Below are 22,415 nucleotides of genomic sequence, written 5' to 3'. Positions count from 1 at the left end.
TGAGTCTTATTTTAGCAATTCAAAGGACTTAGCTCTGCATTTGAAATTCCTATCAAGGAACACCCAGTTGATTGCTCCCAAAAGTTTTTGCACATCATGTAAGGTGCGAATGTTTGTCTGAATTTGCAGAGCTTGGGGGGAAATTGAATGGACTCCAATGTGCCACCACAAATACCTCCATGGGAGGTGTTTTCGGACCTTTTCAGAAGCTATGCAAAGCCCTGCATTATTTACAGCTTATGTAACAAGGGCTAAGGTTTTCTCCATGACTTCCCATTCTTCAGCTGCTACAAGAACATCATCCATATGATGATAAAAGAGAATATTAGGCATTTGTTGACGAACATGTTTGAGGACCTTAGCAACATATCACTGGCAAATAGTACAGGAGTTTTTCATGCCTTTAAGTAAAACAACCCAGTGATATCACTGTAAGAGAACCTGCATGTTTGTGGTTAAAACTGAAAAGGCAAATTTAGGCGCATCATCAGGACGTAAAGGAATATTAAAAAATCAATCTTTTAAATCAATAACAGTCAAGTGGCAGTTTTGGGGGATCGTGGTAGGAGGTGGGAGACCAGGCTGTAATGCCCTCATGTCCTCCATAGCTGCGTTGATTTTTTTAAGATCATGGAGTAAATGCAACATGCCAGTTTGTTTTTTGATAACAAACACAGAAGAATTCCAAGGACTGGTAGAAGGGACAATATGTCCTTTCTGGAGTTGTTGTTGGACCAACTCCATTAATGCACACAGTTTTTGCAATGGTAGGGACCATTGATCCACCCAAACTGGATTTTCTGTTTTTCAGGTTGGTTTTAAAGTGTTGCATGCTTCAATGGCCCCCATTAAAAATCTGATTGAATTCTAAAGTTCCATTGGTAGAGAACATCCCTCCTCCATAGCACCATCGACACTGGTAACACAAATTATTTGACTGAGGTGAGGTGTCCCTCAGGGCCTTTGATCTATATCAAGTGCCAGCTTTGATACCTGCAGCTGCTCCCTCCAATGCCTGAAAGTGCCTGAGGCACTTCAGCAAGGGACCATTGTGAGGGCCATTTAGCTTGAGAGATAACTGTAACATCAACCCCTGTGTCTATGAGACTGACAAGTGTTATCTCTTGTCCATTTAATGTCAGGGTACATCGGCATGAGGGGCATTGTTCTAATATAGGTTGTACCCAGCATACTTGGGTGTCCTAGTAGACCCAAATTCCCCTTATCGCGTTATGTCTGTGAACGGTACGCTCATGGTTTGGGGAAGTAAAATCAATTGAACTATTCGAGTTCCTTGGGGAATGGTGCAAGGTGGTTGAGGTGTCCAGGCCATAATCATAATTTCATAGTCAGAGTCAGAGTCTATAACCCCAGAGAGAACAAACAGTCTCATCAAAGAGGTGGATGACTAACCTAAAAGCAATGCATGCATATGCTGCCCTGGTGGACAAAAAACTCCTGTGGGAAGCAAATGAACAGATGAATCAAGTAATGTTACTGTGATGGAGGTTGCCAGGTCCAGTCCGGTGCTTCCTGGTGTGGTGAGTTGTAAATCCGCAACGGTCCGGCAAAGGCTGCTTGTGGCAGTGGCTGGACTGAGGCTTGCTGTGTTCCGCTCTGAGGCATCCACTGGGGCATTTGTGTCTGTGCGCGGTGCCACCCCGTACTTCAGCTCCGGTTTCTCTATATCGGGTGCCCTTCAAAATCATACTTGGAATGACATTGATTAGGATAATGCCTTCCTTTATGGCACTGAGGGCAAATACTGTGAGCTTTGGATCTGGCCTCCCCCTTTTGGAAACAGTCCTTTTTCAAATGCCCAGATTTTTTGCACCCGAAGCATGTTTGTGGGTCCCCTGGCATAATCTTCAAAGCTGTAAAGGCATTAGCTATACCAGCCCCCACAGCCTCATAAGTAACTGTTGCTGTATGCTGAAGTGTGCTGAGGCAATTACATGCTTCAATCATTTCCAGCAGGGTGGGTTCCTCCTTAGGCAAGGACTTAAGCAGTTTTTTACAGTCCTCATTAGCATTTTCAACAGCTAATTTTAAAAGCAACACCTCTCTGACAATGTCATTCTCAATTTGTCTTTCACAAGCTTGTTTTAAGCTGTCAATAAATTGCATATGAGATTCAGCTGGTCCTTGCTTTAGAGTAGTAAATACTTTTTGGGGGGTCGCAGCATCAGGAACCTTTAAAAATGCGATACGCGCAGCTTCAGTAATGCCCTCAAGGGCTTCTCTAGGAATGCGGGCTTGCCCCACAGGGTCTGAGTGAGCCCCTTCCCCGGCCAGGTGGTCAATCATGAGGGCTGTGATATTCTGGTTTGTATGCCCTACAAACCTTACAAGCAAAACTTCTAACCCCTTTTTCCACTGAGCATCAAAAATAGCATACTGAGTTGGGGTTAATAATACTTTTGCCAGTCCCTTGAAATTATGAGGGGGTCATAGGATGAGTTGACAATGTAGACTGTAAAAGATTAACAAAATAGGGAGACCCTAGCCCATGTTCTGTAGCCGTGTGGAGTAGTCCCTTAATTTCCGAATAGCAAGGGGTTCCCACTGTGGGTTGTTTCCCCTGGCACCGCAAAGCCTGACTGGCACAACTATTTTCGCTGCGATATCAAAATCCCCCTCCTTAAGAGCCTTTTTCTTTAACTGCATCCAGTTATCATGAGGATCAGGAGGCAATAGATCAGTCTTATTATCTGAAGGTCCCTGGTCGATGGGGTCCCTGTCCTCACTGCTACAGCCGCAGGTAGCAATCTAGGCTGTTAACAACCATGAGACAAGATGCCTTCCCCTCCTTTATTTGGGCAGAGGGGAGGTTGATAGCTGCAGCCACTCTTCAGTATCAGAGGGCCAGTTTCAAGTGGGTAGGGAGAGTCAGAGTGGGGTAGGAGGCCAGCAGTATCTGCAGAGGATACAGCCTGAGACTGCTCTTGCTTTTTCAATGTCTCAAAATTCATTATCCAGGATGGGAGCATACACATTGCAAACTTGTGTCCTATAGTGGCTAAATCATAGAGCTTAACTCCCACATCATCCCAAACAGCACTTGTAAAAATAGAGGAGGCAGCGATGTCAGAACGTTTAACAGCCACCCATTTTAGAATGAGCTTGAAGTCCAGCTTTGGCAAGGACTTGCAATGTTTTACAAGAAAAGCAAGCATTAGTTTAAAAATGCCTCTCTCTTTAGACATGCTTTGTCCCATGTTCCCCCTGACTCACCTCCTTCTTTGTGGAGAGATTATTTTGGGCCCACTCCTGGTTCTGGCACTAGCACTTCCAGTTCTGAGGTCTTGCCGACTGCAGCCAGATAGGCTGGTTCTTGCTCCTCACACAGGGCTACCAGTTATTGACGATGGAGAGACAGGGACATCTGAACTTGGATCAGAAGATGATTTTTATTGAGAATACAAAGTATTTATTTAGGATTGACTTGTATGACACATATAGGGTTCTATTTTTGGTAACAATCTCCTGTTGGTTACGCATGACATCCGTTGCCTGGTAATCATTATCTTATCACAAAGTTTCACAACATGTCTCTTGGTCGCTTCTACACCAGGGAGCAGTTATCTGTGTCTGTCTCTCCTATGGTTTCTGCTCAATCAGGCCTAAGATATCAGGCTCCTTTATCAGTTCCACTGTACTCTCTGTCTTACTCTCCATAGCTCAAGGCCTTATCCAACCTGGCCTTGAACACTTCCAGGGATGGGGCATCCACAACCTCCTGGGCAACCTGTCCCAGTGCCTGACCACCCACACAATAAAGAATTTCTCCCTAATATTTAACCTAAGTTTCCCCTCTTTCAATTTGTACCCATTACTCCTTGTCCTATCACTACAGTTCTTAACAAAGAGTCCCTCTCTGGCTTTCCTGTAGGCTCCTTCAGATACTGGAAGGTGATGTGAGTTCTCCAGGCTGAACAGCCCGAACTTTCTCAGCCTGTCTTCATAGAGAAGGTGCTCCAATCCTCTTATCAAGTTAGTCTCCCTTCTCTAGACTTGCTCCAACAAATCCATGTCTTTATGTTGGGGACACCAGACCTGAATGCAGTACTCCAGGTGGAGTCTCACAAGAGCAGAACAGAGGGGGAGAATCACCTCCCTCACCCTGCTGGCCATGCTCCTTTGGATGAAGCCCAGGATTCCATTGGCTTTCTGGGCTGTGAGTACTGACTGCCAGCTCATGGTGAATTTTTCATTACTTATCACCCCCAAGTCCTTCTCTGCAGAGCTGCTCTCAATCACTTCTCTGCCCAACCTGTAGGTGTGCCTGGGATTTCTTTGACCCAGGTGTAGGACTTCGCACTTTGTTTTGTTGAACTTGATGAGGTTTACACAGGCCCACTTCTCAAGTGTGTCAAAGTCCCTCTAGATGGCATCCTTTCCCTCCATTGTGTCAACTGCACCACACAGCTCGATGGTGTCAGCAAATTTGCTGGGGGTGTCCTCGATCCCACTGTCCATGTTGTTGACAAAGATGTTGAACAATATTGGCCCCAGTACCCACCCCTGAGGGACACCACTCATCACTGGTCTCCATGTGGACAATGAGCTGTTGACCCCAACTCTTTGCATGCTACCAGCCAGTTCTTTATCCACTGAGTGGGCCATCCATCAAATCCATGTCTCTCCAATTTGGAGACATGGATGTCATGCGGGACTGTGTCAAACACTTTGCGCAAGTTCAGGCAGATGATGCCAGTTGCTCTGCCCTATCTACCAATGCTGTAGCCCTGTCACAGAAGATCACCAAATCACAATCACCTCTGTTTTCTACGTGCCTTAGCATAATTTCCAGGAGAATCTGCTCCATGATCTTGCCTGGCACAGAGGTGAGACTGACTGGGCTGTAGTACCCTGAGTCTTCTGCTTTCCCCTTTTTAAAAATGGGAATTGCATTTCCTTTTTTCCAGTCCTTGGGAATTTCACCTGACTGCCACTATTTTTCAAAAATGATGGATAGTGGCTTAGCAACTTTCTCTGCCAGCTCCGTCAGGACCCATGAATGAATCTCATTGGGTCCCATGGACTTGTGCACATTCATGTTCTTTACATAGTCTTGAACCTGATATTTTTCTACAATGGGCTTAGGGACTCCATTCTCCCACTCCCTTGCTTAACTTGGGGGGTGTGGCTGGAGCACTTGCTGTTGAAGACTGAGGCATAGAAGTCATTGAGAAGCCTTACAGAAATCAAAGTACTGAGAACTAAATATTGTAAAACTTAAGCTAAGTTCCTATCCATTCATCTAAGTCATGTTAAATAAGTCCGAAAGACAAGTGATATGAAAAAATATGTTGAAAATTGTTGCCTACAGAGCATGGATGGATTTTTGAATCCTAAACAATTTTGTCTTGTTAGCTATGAGACATCATCTCAGTTTAAAAGATAAACTTTTGACTTTGACTCCCTTAATTTTTCTAGCAGTATGTGCATGCAAAGAGGCCCACTGTAACAAACAGTGACAAAATAATCAGTTTTTCAGCTAGAGCTGTGCTTTATAATCATATAGGAAATGCTTTTTCTACTTCTAAGTTAATTGCTTTCATATGATGCAAGTACATTTTGACCAATTCAGTTGTGCTAAAGCATGTTCTCAGGCTCATACTGACTAGAGCTTGATCAATATAACTGCTCTTAAATCTGTAGCAATTCTTTATGCTATAGAATAGAATACTTATAAAATTAGCATAATATCATATCCTTTGACTAATTAAACAGCTTACTCTAGGCACACAAAATTATTTATTTCTGTATGATTGAGCAACCTAAGTATTTGGTTCCTTCTATATATTTCCTTTTCACTCTTAGCCTATGGACACACTAGTAAAGAGGTACAGATCAGCTCTTCTGTAGCCTTCCCTCAACTCTTTAAGGCTTGAAGAGACAGCAGGGGTTTTCTGAATGGAAAACTCATAGGCAGCTTGTTGGGGGTGGGAAGCATGTGACTTCAGTGTTCAAACATCTACTAAAAAAAACTATTCAGTATCAAGATTTCTTTAATTTGTTAAGTATTCTTATGTATGTACTTGGGGAGGAACAACTTTGATTGGGTAGCATATATATTTCAGTTGAAAATATCTCAAAACTAAAATTATTTTTCTTTTTACTACCTCTAACTACAAACCCAAGGCCAAAACCACAACTATTTATATAAAAAGCTGGTTGACTTATAGAAAGATATTATTCAAGATCAGGTAGTTGAAACCCTTAGAAGAAAGAGGCATTTTTCAGTCTCCTGCAAAATGTCTAGCAAAATCTTGTGAAGGAGATGATTACTTTTCACTATGTACTGTTGTGTTGCACAGAAGGGGACTTGTATTGACAACTGTTGATCTTTTTTGTATAGACTATGAATAATTTTATTTTAAAAATAATTTAATAATAAAAATGCTTGCTTTGCATATAGATACTCAGATTTTATTTTTAAATCTAGAGAACATGAATGGTTTAAGCAGGACCTTCCCAAGTACCTGTTTCCTGAAGACCTGTCATATAGTTCTACCATGATTGATGATGAAGCCTTAAAAGAAGTGTGTGAGAAGTTTGAATGCACTGAAGAAGAAGTGCTAAGTTGTCTGTACAGCCAAAATCATCAGGATCCTTTAGTGGTTGCTTATCACCTCATTATAGATAATAGGAGAATAATGAATGAGGCCAAAGACTTCTACTTGGCTACAAGCCCACTGGATTTTTTTCTTGATTATCACAATCTGTCTCGACCTCATCCTGAAAGAGTGCCATTCTTAGTAGCTGAAGCACCACGTCCCCGCCATACTCTTGATGAGCTGAATCCACAGAAGTCAAAACACCAAGGTGTAAGAAGAGCCAAGTGGCACTTGGGAATACGGAGTCAGAGTAGACCAAATGATATCATGTCTGAAGTTTGTCGAGCAATTAAACAACTGGATTATGAATGGAAGGTAAAGAATAAAGGGTCTTTGCAGCAGACAACAGTAAATTTTTTTTGAACTGTGTAATAACATAGCCTTGAAGTATGAAACTGTCTTCTCCTGTGCTGTGGAAAATAGTCTTGTATGCCTGTACTGACTACTTGTGTTTGCTGTGCAGGAAGGGTTTGGGGAGGAAGGCCATTTATGCTGGCAGGAATAATCTTGCTAACGTGTTTAATCTTTCTACTGGGGCTCTGGAAATATGTTGAGTAGGGTGTTTTGTTTGAGGTTTTTTTGGTGTGTTTTTGTTGGTAATAAAAACTCTGTCAGGTAAACCTGAAATCACTTAATAACATCAGTGACTTGAAATAAGAAAAACAATGTGCAGTGCTTCTAAAACAGTTCTAGTTACTAAGTCAAATCTCTTGTGTACTAGGTTGTAAATCCATACTATCTGCGTGTTCGAAGCAAGAATCCAGTAACAAGTGCATATTCCAAAATGAGTCTACAGTTGTATCAGGTGGATAGCAGGACGTACTTACTGGACTTCCGTAGCATTGATGGTATGTAAAGACTTACATAAGTCAATGAACTTGTAAGGGGAAAAATTTTAAATGCAAACATGTCTTAACTTACTTGTTTATAAGTGATGTCAGTGTTGCCCTTTATTAGTTTAAGCCAAGCTAGATCTGTATTAATGTTTCTTTATTCCTTCCTTATCTAGTGTTCCTATGATCAGATGGTTAGCTGTTTCATTCCTTAAATAATCACTTTTTAGCTATATCAACTCTCAAACTGCTCCATTTTGTGTCTGCACCAGCACTAATATTGCTGGTGCAAAAGGGGAAGGTTTGTTGGAGGTGAGTTTTGAATCAACCTAAACTGGTTTTGTGGCCTCACCCCCAAATTTAAACTTTAGATATGAAGTAAGTATGGGAACATATTTTCCTAGTGAAGATAAAGTTTGGCATTTAGGCATGCAAATTTAACTTTAGCTGTGCATTGCTGTACTGCATCTGGCTGAGATGGATTTAACTTTCTTCATTGTAGCTGGTATGGTACTGTGGTTTTGATCTGTGACTAAAACAGTGTTCTGGCTAGTGCTGAACAGTACTTGCATAGTGTCTAGTCTTTCTGTTTTCTCACTGTGGTGCACCCAATGAGTAGGCTGGGGGTGAATAAGAAGTTTTATGGGGACGTAACCTGGACTGCTGACCTGGCTTGATCAAAGTGATGTCATGCTATATGATGTCATACTTAGCAAAAAATCTGAGTGGATGGGAGTTTGGGGAAGGTAGCTCTTGTTCGGAGACTGGCTGCATGTTAGTATGCTTATAGGAGGTGGCACGTGGTTGCCTTTGCATGACTTTTTTTTGTTTCTTCCTTCATCTTAGTGAGCTCTTTATCTCAAACTATGAGTTTTCTTACTTTTGTCTTTCCAATTCTCCTCCTCCATTGCACTAAGGCTAGGGTAGAGTGAATGAAGGGCTGGCTGGGGATTTAGCTGTCAACAAAGTCCAACCCAACAATGCTAGGAGTAGACAAAATTTAAGATGGGCATACACTTTCAGTAAGTGAAGTCTTGAAAGCAGTTGGACAGATCTGTAGAAAAAACCTTTATAGAGTGACAATATCACAGCGTACAACTCTGTTGTGGTTTAAGCCCAGCTGGGAACTAAGCCTTACACAGCTGCTCCTTCACTTTCCCCTGGTAGAATGGAGGAGACAATCAAATGGGTAAAACTGAGAAAACTCATGGGTTTAGATAGAGACAGTTTAATACAGAAAGCAAAAGCCACGTGCAAGCAAAGCAAAACAAGAAATTTGGTTGCTCCATCCCATGGGCAGGCAGATGTTCAGCCATTTCCATCATGCATAACAGTTACTTGAGAAGACAAATGCCATCACTCCAAACATCCCCCACTTCCTTCTTCCCTCAGCTTTATATGCTGAGCATGATGTCATATGGTCTGGAATATCCCTTTCATCAGTTGGAGTCAGATGTCCCAGCTGTGTTCCCTCCCAACTTCTCGTGCATTCCCAGCCTACTTACTGGCAGGGTGGTATGAGAAGCAGAAAAGTCCTTGATGCTGTGCAAGCTCTGCTCAGCAATAACAAAAACATCCCTGTATTTTCACACACTGTTTCAGCACAAATCCAAACCATAGTCCTGTTCTAGTTACTAGGAAGAAAACTACCCATTCCAGTGAAAACCAGCACAAACTGCAAGTCATACCTTCCTGAAAATGGAGGAGCAAATATAGACTGGCCATAATGCTTGTTTTAGAGCATAGTAGACTAAAGCAATTCATAGCCAATAGTGTACATGATATGCCTAGGAAAACCTGTAATGGAAAAAGGATTTACTGGAATATGGCTGGATTATAGTACAGGATGCCTACAGCTGTCTCATGGCAGTTTAACCTGATCTGACTTGGCAATGCAATTCTTGCCTTGTCCCTTCTAACCATGCAAGTGCTTGCTTAGATCTAGTAGTATTTGAAACAGGGCATTAATCCCTTTCCTGCACTGACCTCTACTGTAGCATAAGACAAATGCCATTCATGTTGAAGGGGAGATGCCTGCTTAGAGCCACGCAGCTGGGGCAGCTGCAGTCCTGGCCTCAACTCTTGAGGAAATACAAGCTGAGGGCATGGATTTGGCATCTCTCTTCCAACAGTAAAGCTGATCTGACTTGGCCTCCACCACAGCTAGCCATTCTCTATCCCTCCTGCAAACTGTAGTTTAATGTAGCTTTGATGTGAACACCCAATGTCTTCTGTGTTCACTAACTTCTCTTAGAAATAACTTTTTCTGGTGACAGGTGCAGGTCAAAACTAATGTTGAGTATTTAAAGTAAGAATAGAGATACTTCAGCAGAAAATCACCTTCAGTATGAGGTAGAAATGCTTCCATCTTAGAAGTAAACTGTTGCAGCCCAAATGCATATTAAAGAGAAAAACTTCCAAAAATGAAGGATGTAGATGCTAGCATTTAATGTATCAATGAATTATAAGGAAATACAAAGTATTGTTTTGCGGAGAAAAGAAGAAACCTCACAACTTGTAAAAGTTGTAAAGCCCGGTATGCTTTATTACGACGCGCGCCGGACGCAAGACTCCCCAAAAGGGCATGCGTACCCCTGAAGATTTCAGAGCTCCTTTTATCCCCCTTCCAAATGCATATGCATACAGTTTCACAATAAGTTCATACATATTCATCTTGCATGACACTTAGCACTAATTCTTCTTTATCGGAGGAATTCCTAGGTCGCCCCGTGGTTTTTCTGTTTTTCTTTCTCTGTCTCCTTGCTGTCTCTGGAACGGGGCCTCTCCTTCAGCTTTAGCTCCACAGACCCTTCACCTCTCCCAGACACTTCACCTAGTTCAGGATGGATCCTTACTCTGTCTCAGTATGAATAACCAAATAGAAAGAAAGCAAATAAAATACTATCAAAAAGCATCTACATAATGTTCAAATTGTTATTTGATTTAACCTTATGATGCTGTCATGTTTCTGTTTTAAGTTTAAGCTAAATCTATTTGACTATTAGCTGCTGAAACTACTTCATGAAAAATGTGGTGAGTGCTGGTCTAAACTAGATGAGATAGTCCTGGAGCACAGTTCAAAGCACCAGAATAATTTGCATAAGGACATTTAATTCTGTTGATATATGTATAAGCTTTAATTTTGTATCGACTACATACAGCTGCAAAAGCTGTTTATGTATTAATCAACATTTAAGAAAATCAAGACTGGAAGTGTGAAAAAGGGAAGTTTGCTGTTCTTATGATTAATTTTCCTCTTCTCTCCAATTGTCCCCCAGATGAAATTACTGAAGCAAAATCTGGGACTGCAACTCCACAGAGATCAGATTCTGTGAGCAACTGTAGATCCTGTCAAAAAGATTCAGATGGTGATGCACAGGGAAAATCTGAAGATATGTCCCTTACACCATCAGCAACCTCTTTGATTGATTCTTCTAAGGCTGAATTAACTCCAAGACCAGGGAGTCATACAATAGAATTCTTTGAGATGTGTGCAAATCTTATTAAAATACTTGCACAGTAAGTTCAAAAGTGGGCTTATTTCTTTTACAGCAATAAGCATGCCTAAATCATAATCAGATGCTTCCAGTTATAATCAAGTTAAATTAACTAAGGTGCTGAAAAAACTAGCCACAGAATGCAATTTTCGGAGGGATTGGAATGATTATAGTCCATTATGTATATTATTTTGAAGTTGGGGTGAATTCTGATTGTCCACTGTCCAATAGCATAATACAGATATAGGAAGTCATGCCCTTGGGGCAGTGTCCATAACACTTAACGCTGATTGCACATTAGAATTCAAATATTTAAGTTATGCTGGCCTTCTTGCTTTTTTCACTGATAATACATACATCTAATGCACTGTAAGTAAATGTAGTTCAATGACTTAAGTATGACTTGATCAGCATCTATAGTTGTGCCTTAGTTGATCAGAATTGTCAACATCTAACAGTAATATATTAAAACTGCTGTTTCTTCCCTCTTATTTGACGGTAAGTAAATGATAAAGAATAGTTTAATGCATTATAATATTCTACTTTTAATAACAGATAAATATTATTAAATGTATGCAAATCCAGCCAGGTGAAAATGTATGTAGGGGTTTTGTAATGCACTAAGGATGAAATTCTGTGGGCTGTAAGTAGAACAATTCAGGTCACAGCAGTGGTGAGAGGTTGAATGCTGAGAAGACTTGGCACCCTGTGGGCTGAAACAAAATTTGCTTCTGTGAAGGAGGACTGTCAGCAGGTTCCTGATCTGTGCAGATTTAGTAACTCATATCTTAGTGTGGTAGCAGCACAGCAGTTCCCCGTTGCTACTGCAGGCTGAGAATCCTGTTCCTTATAAACACATGTAGTTAAAAGCACAGCTCAATGGCCTCTTGCATGCTATTCCAGAATCTAAAATTTTCACTTTTAAAAATATGTTCATACTTTGATACAGCTGTTTATATCATATGCTACCTTGCCAAATATTTTATAGAATTCACATTGCAGTTGAAAATACATATATAGGTTTAGGTTTTTCAAAGCAGCTTTTATAGTGAACTCTGCCATTTAAATTGTGGCTTTAATAGTCCAACTTTTCAGTTGAACATTTAAAACTGATCACAACAGCTTATCATATAATCATAGAATGGTTTGGGTTGGGATGGACCTTAAAGATTACCTGCTTCTAACTCCCTGCCATGGGCAGGGACACCTTCCACTAGACCAGGTTACTTGTAACCCTATCCAACCTGGCCTTGAACACTTCCAGGGATAAGGTGTCCATAACCTCTCTGGGCAACCTGAGCTGGGGCCTCACCACACTCACAGTAAAGAATCTCTTCCTAATATCTACCCTAAACTTCCTCTCCTCAAACTTAAGGCAATTCCCCCTTCTCCTGTCACTGCATGCCTGTCCTGCATTTCCAAGCCAATTGTATTCTATTTGCCATCTGTATGGCAGTTTTCTTCTGTTAAGTGGGCAGTTTTCTTTATCTCTTCCACAATCAATCCTCCCTCTGGGGAGACATCTGCTGATAACAGGCTATTGAATGTCACTGCATGACTGATAAGAACTATAGCATCCCATTGTGAGATGCTCTGCCCAGAGGGAGGAGCCAAGCATTGCTACCCAGATATAATCTTGAGATTCTGGAACACCAGCACGGCTTCTCCACTGGGTTTCCCAGAGAAACAGCTGCCTCTTCCACTGGATCTTCAGAGGAAGACTACACCTTTCTACAAGCTCACTGCTCCAACAGAACCACACCTGACACTCCAGGAGGACTGCAGCCACAATTCCAATAGGACTGCTACCAATACCCTGACCAACAGGGTGTCAGGTTGTGTTCTGACACTGTCAGTGTTGTTTTAGTTTACTGCACTGTTTATTTTATCTTTTTATTTTCTTCCCTAATAAAGAACTGCTATTCCTGCTACCATATTTTTGCCTGAGAGCCCCCCTTAATTTCAAATTTATAACAATTTGGAGGGACGGGGTTTACATTTTTCTATTTCAGGGGAGGGTCTTGCCTTTCTTAGCAGACATCTGTCTTTCCAAACCAAGACAATGCCCTTGTGAAAAGTCCCTCTCCATGTACCTTGTAGGCCCCCTTTATGTACTGTAAGGCTGCAATAAGGTCACCCCAGAGCATTCTCTTCTCCAGGCTGAACAGCCCTAAGTCTCTCAGCCTGTCTTCATAGGGAGGTGTTCCTGCCCTCCGATCCTCTTTGTGGCCTCCTCTGGACTTGTTCTAAAAGGTCAATGTCTTTTCTGGTGTTGGGGACCCCAGAGCTGGATGCAGGACTCCAGGTGGGATCTCACAAGAAGGGAGTATAGGGGCAGAATCACCTCACTGAAGCAGCTGAGTATGCAGTGATAGGATAAGGAGTGTTGGAACCCAGGGCACAGGGAATATTTCTCTGCCTGTCCTGAGAAGTCCTGATCCCCAGGAGAACACTGCTTTTAACCTTCGTCCATGGAGAAAACTTCCAAGACTTTGGGATGAATTGGAATCTATGAGTGTGTGAAATAGATAGTAGTATAGCTTATCACAGGGTGAAAAACTTAAAGTTTTGGGGTTTTAGTATGGAGGTAGATCGGAGACAAGATGGAGGATTTTGAGCGTTATCTGATCTCCTTGTTCTTCATCTACTCCATTTTCTGCAGTGTTGGGAGCGCAGGGTAATTGGTTAGAAAGAACTGCAATGCAGATGTTGCATGGACAGAAAAATAATTAGTTATTGGTGGAAAGATAGAAATAAAGTTTATTTTAAGAGTTAATTGGACAAAATAGCTTTAAAAGACCTTGAATCTGTGTGTCTTGTAGCTTCTGGTGCCTTCTCTTTGTATGCTAAGTCTGAGATGTAGATGGCATGCAGAACTTTTGATAAGAGAAAACCAACAACCTGAAGACCCAAAAAACCAAGAGTCCTGTCTGTTTCTCATTCCTGGCACAGAACTTTTTAGGGGTGTCCCCATCAGGGGGACCCATGAGGGAGGTTTCAACAAGGAGGAGTGGACTTAAGCTGAAGGAGAGAAGGTTTAGATTAGATCTTAGGAAGAAATTCTTTATTATAAGGGTGGTGAGGCACTGGCACAGGTTGCCCACAGGTTGTGGATTCCCCATCCCTGGAAATGTTCAAGGCCAGGTTGGATGGGGCTTGGAGCAATCTGGTCTAGTGGAAGGTGTCCCTGCCCATGGCAAGTGGGTTGGCAGTAGATGATCTTTAAGGTCCCTTCTGACCCCAGCCATTCTGTGATTCTTTATCAAGTTTCTCATCCACAACCATCCTCAGTCCTCCCAGGGCTAATTCTTGATTCATTTTATGCCTAGCCTTTACTTGTGCTTGGGATTAAAAAAGTTTTGAACAGTAGACTTCTGCTACCAATGTCATAAATCCTACTACAGTTATGGTTTTTGCAATGTTTTCAGAACAAAATTGAACCTTAAATGTTAAAATCTTGGCTACTACTTGCACAAAACTATGTACTCTCTTGTAAACTGGATGTAATTATCCACAGTTCCATTTTCATCTAGCACTAATAGATGTAAACATTGCACAATAAACTATGTCATAAAACATTTGCTTTCAACAATGAGCATTCTCTTCAAAGTCAACTTCATTACCTACTTTCTTTCAAAGATTGCTCTCCTGATTAGAGACTGGAAACAAGGCATATACTATGAACAGTAAAGTCTCGACCCTGAAAATGAATGCGAGTTGTTGTCATTGTCTAACTGAAAAATGCTAGCTACACCTATAAGAATAGTCTAATCCAGGCCAACCGGTTCCAGTTATGAATATGCACAGCACAGAATTTGAACAAACTTAAAGCTGCTTAAGCCCTGGAGTTGCCGTAACTGTGTTCTGAACTGGGATATGGTATAGTCTGCCTAATACGTAGGTACATGTTACAACCAGTTCTTTATCCTCAAGTGTCACACACTGTCCCCATAATGCAAGGTTGTATTACTGTATCTCAAAGTGGAAGATTTCTCTTAATGGTTTGAGTTTAAACTCCTGAGATTGAGATGTCAACATGAGACCAGTTTCTAATCCTACTTAAGTGGGGATTTGTGTTATGTGGGGTCTTTTTAAGCCTTGTAAGAAATTAATCTGATGTACTAAATAAATTAGTGTACTCATTTTTGTTACCCTTTTATTTTGAAGTTTGCAAATATTGTACAATATAACAAATGCAGAGGGTTTTTGGTTTTTTTAAATTGCAGCAATTTCTCATCTGGAATTGGTTTGGAATCACTGAAAGGGTCTCTGTGTATGTTAAGCCAAATATTTGTAAATGGTATCTGGTCCTGTTTTGCAAATTTGTAAGGCTGACCACAAGCGCAAGGTGTCAAGGTGCAAATATCTTTTAATTTTTATATGTTTTTTGGCAATCATGCATTAAGGCAACCTTGGTTATTTTGTCTCAGTATCTGATAGTTGAAGAGAGTTTCTGACAGAAGTGTACAGTATGTATAGCTTTATTTAAAGTAAATTTTATTGGTATGATAAATCAGTTTTGATGGACAAAAGTTTTCTGATGGAACAGAGTTGAGGTGGGGTTTGGGGTCTTATTGTTTGTTTGTTTGTTTGTTGTGGGGGTTAGCTTATATGGGGGGGGAAGGAGAAATAATGTACTGGAGAGTCCAGAAGTGGAGCCCACTGATTGAGATACCCATACAGGGAGGGTAAAGCCTGAGAAAGAGACAGCAAATAATTTCTCACAATCCCCTCCCCATCTAAGTGCATTTGGTCAGTTTGATTTCCTGGCATGATATGGTTTTCCATATAATACTTTGAAGGGACTTTCTCCCTCTCTAACCCATAGAGTTATCTTGATTCTCAACAATAAAACAGATAAAACCTCCACCCGTTTAGGATGTGTTTCCTGACGTAATTTTGTGATTTGCCTCTTGAGAATCTGTAGGAATAAGGCCTACAGCCATGAGATATGCCATAAAATATGTGTTGAAGGGATTAATGTGAGCATGATAGCCTACTGATGGGGCTGATAGTTTGTCGGGCAGATGCTGGATGGCCCTTATCCCTGCAATTGGCCAGGTGAAAGAGGAAGTGATACTAAGGCATCACAGTTCTGTTCCACCCTTGCACAAGATCCAGAGCCTTTGTAACATCTCTCTTTGTTACTCTTGATATCCCTAATTTACATATAAAGTGGCTTCCCTCCCCCATTTATGATGGCAGTAATGGGATATTTGACTGCAGTCTCATCTCCACTTCTCCCAAGAATGAGAATATGACCACCTTGCAGACGAGTTGATGTGCTTTCTCCTCTCTCCTCCTCAAAGCAGGGGCACCTCTTGGGTAAGATTTGTGCATCTGACTATGTCGGAGTATACCTGGGAGCACTTTATTATAGTGTTATACACTTATATTTTGTAGATCTAGTGAATTTATCACCATCAATCTAAGAAGAATCTATAATCTGTTGCTTCAATAAACCACACTACTTGTGAATCTGTGATTGTAGTTGTTCTTACTGAACACAACCAAATTTGTAGTGTTAAACTGGTATACTGCACTACTGGTGAATCTGCGATCAAGAATAAGACCAGACTTACAGTGTAACCCACACTATTTGTGTGTTTGGGATCTTATTGAATGTGACCAGACTTATAGTGCTGAATTGGTTCTAATCAGAAATTAAACCCAGCTGCACCCAGCCCCTTTGACCTATGAGGACTAGCTGGAACACAACGGGGTTTATTTTCTGCAAAATTTCTATCCCCTTAGCTCAAGAGAGTCTGATTCATTCTGTTTTTCCACTTGATGGCAGTCTACAGGGAGTGTGCAAATCCCATTTCATTCAGTGAAAATTTTATACATGCTGAACTACCTCTGAAATAAAATGCAGACCATTATCTGAGGATAGACCTTCGGGGATCCCAAACCTAGAAATTATTTACTTTAGCAGATTTTTAGCAACCTCTCTAGCTTGACTGTTACGACATGGGAAAGCCTCTGGCCATTCTGAGAAGGTACCCCACTAAAACGAGCAGATATTGTTGCTGTTACTGTTCATTTTCTTTTCTCATTGCTGTTTCCAGTAAATTTTTCTTAGCTCAGCCCATGATCTCCACCTTTTGTGCCTCCAATTTTCAACTCCATCCTGCCACAGCTTCATGCCATTGCCTCATGTCCTATCACTGGTAACCAGAGACGAGATCAGTGCCTGTCTCTCCATTTCCCCTTGTGAGGAAGCTGTAGGCTGCAATAAGGTCTCCCCTCAGTCTCTTCTTCTCCAGGTTGAACAAGCCAAGTGACCTCAGACACTTCTTGTATGGCTTCCCCTCTAGGCACATCACCTGCCCCAACTGGCTGGCGATGCTGTGCCTGATGTACCTTAGGACACAGTTGATCCTCCTGGCTGCCAGGGCAAACGGCTGACTTAAACTTGTCATCAACTCGGATCCCCAGGTCCCCTTTTGTGGTGCTGCTCTCCAGCCTCTCATTCCTCAGTCTGTGCATATATCCAGAGTTGCTCTGTCACTGGTACAGAATCTGGCACTTTTCTTTGTTGAACTTCATATTGTTGGTGATTGCCCAATCCTTTAATTTGTCTAGGTCTCTCTGCAGGAGCTCTGTATTGGTTTTGCATGGCCTGGTTTTTGGTAGCAGGGGACCACAAAGATGCCTCCCGTGAAAAGCTGCTGGAAGCTTCCACCATGTCCAGCAGAACCAATCTTTGATGGCTTTGAAGATGGACATGCTGCTGGCCAAAACTGGGCTAATGAGAGAGATTGGTAATGCTGCTATGATGACATATTTAAGAAGGAAATCAAAACAAAGTCGTGAGTTTTTGCTTCTAGTCAGAGAAGAGGAGGAGGTGAGAACATGTGAGGGAAAACAACATGGTGACACCAAGGTCAGTGGAGAAAGAGGGAGAGGAGATGCTCCAGGCACTGGAGCTGAGATTCCTCTGCAGGCTGTCGTGAAGATCATGGTGAAGCAGGCTGTCTCCCTGCAGCCCATGGGTCCATGGGGGTTGCAGACATCCACCCGCAGCCTGTGGGGCAGGTGCCCATGCTGGAGCAGGTGGATGCCTTGAGGAGTCTGTGGTCCAGTGGGAGACCCGGTGGAGAGAAGGCCCCTGCTTCCAGGCTGGAGCAGCCTGTCCTCGGAGGACTGCACCCCATGAAATGAGAGACCCACATCGCAGCAGTTTTGGGAGGACTGTCTGCCCGTGGGAGAGACTCGTGTTGCAGCAGGAGCAGTATGGCTGCTGTTTGTGAGAGTGCACCCATGTCGGAGAAGTTCACGGAGAACTGTCTCCCATGGGAGGGACCCCACAGTCTCACAGGGGAAGGACTCCTCCCCCACAGCAGCAGAAGAAAATCTAAGTGATGAACTGACCCAAAAAAACCCCATACCCTGTCTCCCTGCAGTCAGTGGGAAGGAGGGAGGGGCTGGGGGGCAGAAAGGGTTTTAAGGGGTTATTTTAGTTCTCATTATCCTCCTCTGATTCTGTTAGTAATAAATTTACTTTGCAACTTAAGTGGAGACTGTTTTGCCCTGAATTGTTTTCTCCTGGTCCTTATCTCACTCATGAGCCCTTCATTAATTTTTTTTTCCCTCTCCTCTGCTCAGCTGTAGCAGGGGAGGGTGAGTGAGCAACTCTCATGGGTGCCTGACATTAGGCCAGTGTCAAACCATGACAGCCTCTCTGCCTTTAAGGTAGTCAAGAACTCCTCCTAACTTATTATCATCTGCAAACTTAGTATCCCTTCGAGTCCTGCATCCAAGTCATCTATGAAGATGTTGAAGAGCACTGGAGCCCTGTGGAACCCCACTAGTGACCAGCCAGCCTTATGTAACCCCATTCACTTAAAACACTTTGTGCCCAACCCATCAGCCACTTGCTCACCCACCGCGTGACATGTTTATCCAGTTGAATGCTGGACATTTTATCCAGAAGGATACTGTGAGAAACAGTATGAAAAGCTTTACTGAAATCCAAAAAGATTCTATCAACTGGCTTACCTTGATCAACTAGGTGGACTACTGTGTCATAAAAGGAAATCAGATTTGGCAAGCAGGACTTTCTCCCGCATGAAACTATGCTGGCTGTGACCAGAGACTGCATTGTCTTTCAGGTGTTTTTCAGTGTTGGGTTTGCATGGCCTGGGTTTTGGTAGCAGGGTGGGTGACAGAGGTAGCTTCTGTGAGAAGTTGCTAGAAGCTTCCACCATGTTCAGCAGAGCCAATCCCGGGAGGATCCAAATATGGATATGCTGCTGGCCAAGCCTGGGCCAATTAGAAATGTCAGTAATGCCTCTGTGAGAACATATTTAAGAAGAAATCAAAAGTTGTTGCGCAGTTTTAATTCCAGCCAGAGAAGAGTGAGAACGTGTGAAACAAACAGCTATGGAAACACCGAGGTTGGTGAAGAACATGGGAGAGGAGGTGTTCCAGGCGCCAGAGTTGAGATTCCTCTGCAGCCTGTGGTGCAGACCATGGTGAAGGAGGCTGTCCCCTTGCAGCCCATGGAGGCCCATGGGGAAGCAGAGATCCACCTGCAGCCCGTGGAGGAGCCCCATGCTGGAGTGGATGGATGCCTGGGAGGATGCTATGATCCTTTGGGAGACCCATGGAGAGAGGGGCCCTGCTCCCATGCTGAAACACCCTGTCTTTGAAGAACTGCACCCCATGGAAGAGTGATCCATGTCACAGCAGTTTGAGGGGGGCTATTGCCCATGGAATGGACTCATGTTAGAGAAGTTCACAGAGAACTGTCTCCTGTGAGAGGGGCCCCACAGTGCAGCAGGGAAACTACTCCTCTCCCTGAGCAGTGGGAGAGGCTACAGATGATGCACTGACCATACCCCCCATTCCCTGTCTCCTTGGGCCATTGGGGTAGGAGGTAGAGATAGAAGGAGAGTGGGCGGGGGGCGGGGGCGGGGGGGGGGGGGGGCGGAGGGAAAGATGTTTTTAAAGGCTTATTTTGCTTCTCATTATCCTGCTCTGATTTTGTTAGTAATAAATTCATATCTCTAATTTGAGCCTGTTTTGCCCTTGATGGTATTTGATGAGTAATTTCTCCCGGTCCTTATCTCAACCCATGAACCTTTGTTATATTTTCTCTCCTCTGTTCAGCTTCAGATGGAAATGAGTGAGCAGCTTTTGTGAGTGCCTGGCATCTGGCCCAGGTAAACCCACAACACTCCCATAATAATCTTTTCCATATTTTTACCAGGCACTGAAGTGAGCTTCTAATTAACTGGGACCTCTCCAGATTCCCAAGACATTCAAAAATCATTGAAAGGGTTCTCGTGATGACATCAGCCAACTCTTTGAGTATTCTCAGATCAATCCCATCAGTCCTCATAGACTTATAGGGATCCAGCTGGAGCAGCAGATCCTGCACAAGTTTGGATTTTATTATTGTCATAGCCATGGTCATTCAGCTCAGGGTACTGGGAGCCCCAGAACCCATCATCAGTGTTGAAGACAGCAGGAAAGAAAATATTAAAGATCTCTGCCTTGTCTATGTGTGGTAATCACATATCCTCTGAACAGAGAGAGACACAGCTCTCTCCCATGTTTTCCCTGGGAAGCTGTGAGAAGCTTTGAGAAAGCTCAGAGAAAAGAATGAGAAACAATTCTTATCTCCACTTGCTGCACCTGTTGTTGTGCACATGTGGAATGTGTTATGGAGATTTGTTTACCAAAGGATGATTTCTTAATTGGACACTGGTGATGGTGTTTGGATTTCAATTGACCAATTGGATCTGTCTGTATTGGACTGTCTGCAAGGCCAATGTTTTCCTCTGAATAGTAGAGTAGTATAATATAGTATAATAAAGCGATTGATTAGCCTTCTGCAATCATGGAGTCAATGCTCATTATTACCTGGCAAGGCCCGCTGCTATGATATCTATGTCCCTGTTTTTGAGGTGACCATCCTCATTATCTAATAGGTTGGTATTATTTCTGCACTGCCTTTTGCTATTAACATGTTTAATAAAGCATTTTTATATTGTCCTCTACAGTACTGACCAACTTCAATCAAGCTTTGGTGTGGAAGGGGCTAGCAGCGGGCCTGTTAGCTAAAGGAGCGAGAAGTAAGAAGAAGAAGAAGCTGATAAGGACCTTTCTCCAAGGCCATAACCAAGGAGATCGAGAGAAGGAAGATAAGAGCATTCTGCAGCTGGATGAAGCATTCTTCGGAAGTTAGGTGGAGTCAGAGTAACTTTTCACCAATGGCATGGTATTGAATTATTGTGGCCAATAGCTAAGGTAGAAGAAGGGTAAACAACTGGAAAGTGTATAAAAGATCAGCCATTTTCATTAATAAACTGTTGCCAAGTGTTACCAACTGAGACTGCTTGTGGTCTCTGCTTTATGTCGTGACCGCCTCGACTGCGACATTTTGGTGACCGCCGACGTGATAAGAACATAGTCGGTGGGGGCCCATACGGGGTGCTAGCAATTGGCAACCGTGACCCACTGGGACATAGTGGCGGAGGCGGCGTTGGTGCAGCTGAGAGTGGCAGGTGGAAGCCACAGGGAGGTCCGGACCTGATTCCCTCCAATCAAGACACCTGGAAGTAGGTAAGCCACCAACTAGTAATAATGGGACAAAATTTATCTAAAGAGGAAGAAAATGTTCTGTCTACATGGAAAGTTTTGTTAAGAAATAAGGGAATTAATACGTCAGACTACGCGCTTCATAATATATTGCTGTGGGCTAAATCACAGAATTTTGTCACTGATCCCGACACAGCATTTAGTGTTAAGGCATGGAAGAAAGTCGGGGACAGACTTTGGCAAGTTATTCGAGCGGGAGATAAAACAGCTGTTGATTTAGCAGTAACCTGGAACTCGCTCTTTGGGGCTTTAAAAGAATGGAAAGTAGAGAGAGAAACGGAGCAAGATGCGAACGAAGAGTCGGGGCTGATAACAGAATCTGACGGGGGGGCTGAGGCAGAGGGGGCCTCTGAGGTAGAAGGGGGCTCTGATGGGGAACTTGGTGAAGCAAGTTCGGATGCCATGGGAGTTACCTGGCACGCTGCCAGAGCTTCTGGGAAAGCTGCCAAAGCTTCTGGGAAAGCTGCCAAAACTTCTGGGCAACCTGCCCTAGCCTCTTCTTATGAGACCCCTAAACCTCCTTATCTCACACCTGCCCAGCAGCTCGTGATGGCGCCTGTATATACTACACCGCTACGCCAGTTAGCTGAAATGTCTCTAGCAGAGAGAGAAACCCAGCCATCTTCCCCCCCGCTTCCCTCCTCTCTGGTCCAGCCGTCCGCCCCCCCGCTCCCCTCTGAGCGGCTTGAACAACCTGCAAAGCTGTATCCTCCGTTACCTGACAGTGACAGCAACAGCAAATCAAGTGATAAGTCGCCCGCAGTAACACCTGAGTTGGGGCAAGGAGCTCTGGTCCCTTCATCTCCTAAGAGCTCTAGCCTTACTGCCCCATGGACTTTGCCTCCATGTCAAGT

General features: G+C 43.0%; 1 protein-coding gene across 5 annotated transcripts in view; it reads left to right on the top strand.

Moving 5' to 3' along the window:
• LOC135459266 (5'-AMP-activated protein kinase catalytic subunit alpha-1-like) overlaps positions 1–21,293 on the top strand; it is a 100,537-nt gene extending 79,244 nt beyond the window's left edge. For 2 of the 5 annotated variants that reach the window (XM_064735039.1, XM_064735043.1), the window contains 4 exons: positions 6,452–6,938; positions 7,345–7,471; positions 10,735–10,975; positions 20,964–21,163. In XM_064735039.1, the coding sequence (XP_064591109.1) occupies positions 6,452–6,938; positions 7,345–7,471; positions 10,735–10,975; positions 20,964–21,024 (916 nt within the window). In that variant the 3' untranslated portion in view covers positions 21,025–21,163. Of the gene's footprint in view, positions 1–6,451; positions 6,939–7,344; positions 7,472–10,734; positions 10,976–20,067; positions 20,121–20,963 lie in introns of all 5 variants that reach the window. The other 3 variants (XM_064735041.1, XM_064735040.1, XM_064735042.1) reach the window with 3 other exon arrangements.
• Positions 21,294–22,415: the final 1,122 nt, after the last annotated feature.

This window comes from Zonotrichia leucophrys, chromosome W (genome assembly GCF_028769735.1).
Source record: "Zonotrichia leucophrys gambelii isolate GWCS_2022_RI chromosome W, RI_Zleu_2.0, whole genome shotgun sequence".
In the NCBI taxonomy this organism is placed as follows: Eukaryota; Metazoa; Chordata; class Aves; order Passeriformes; family Passerellidae; genus Zonotrichia; species Zonotrichia leucophrys.
This window is presented reverse-complemented; position numbering and strand designations above follow the sequence as displayed.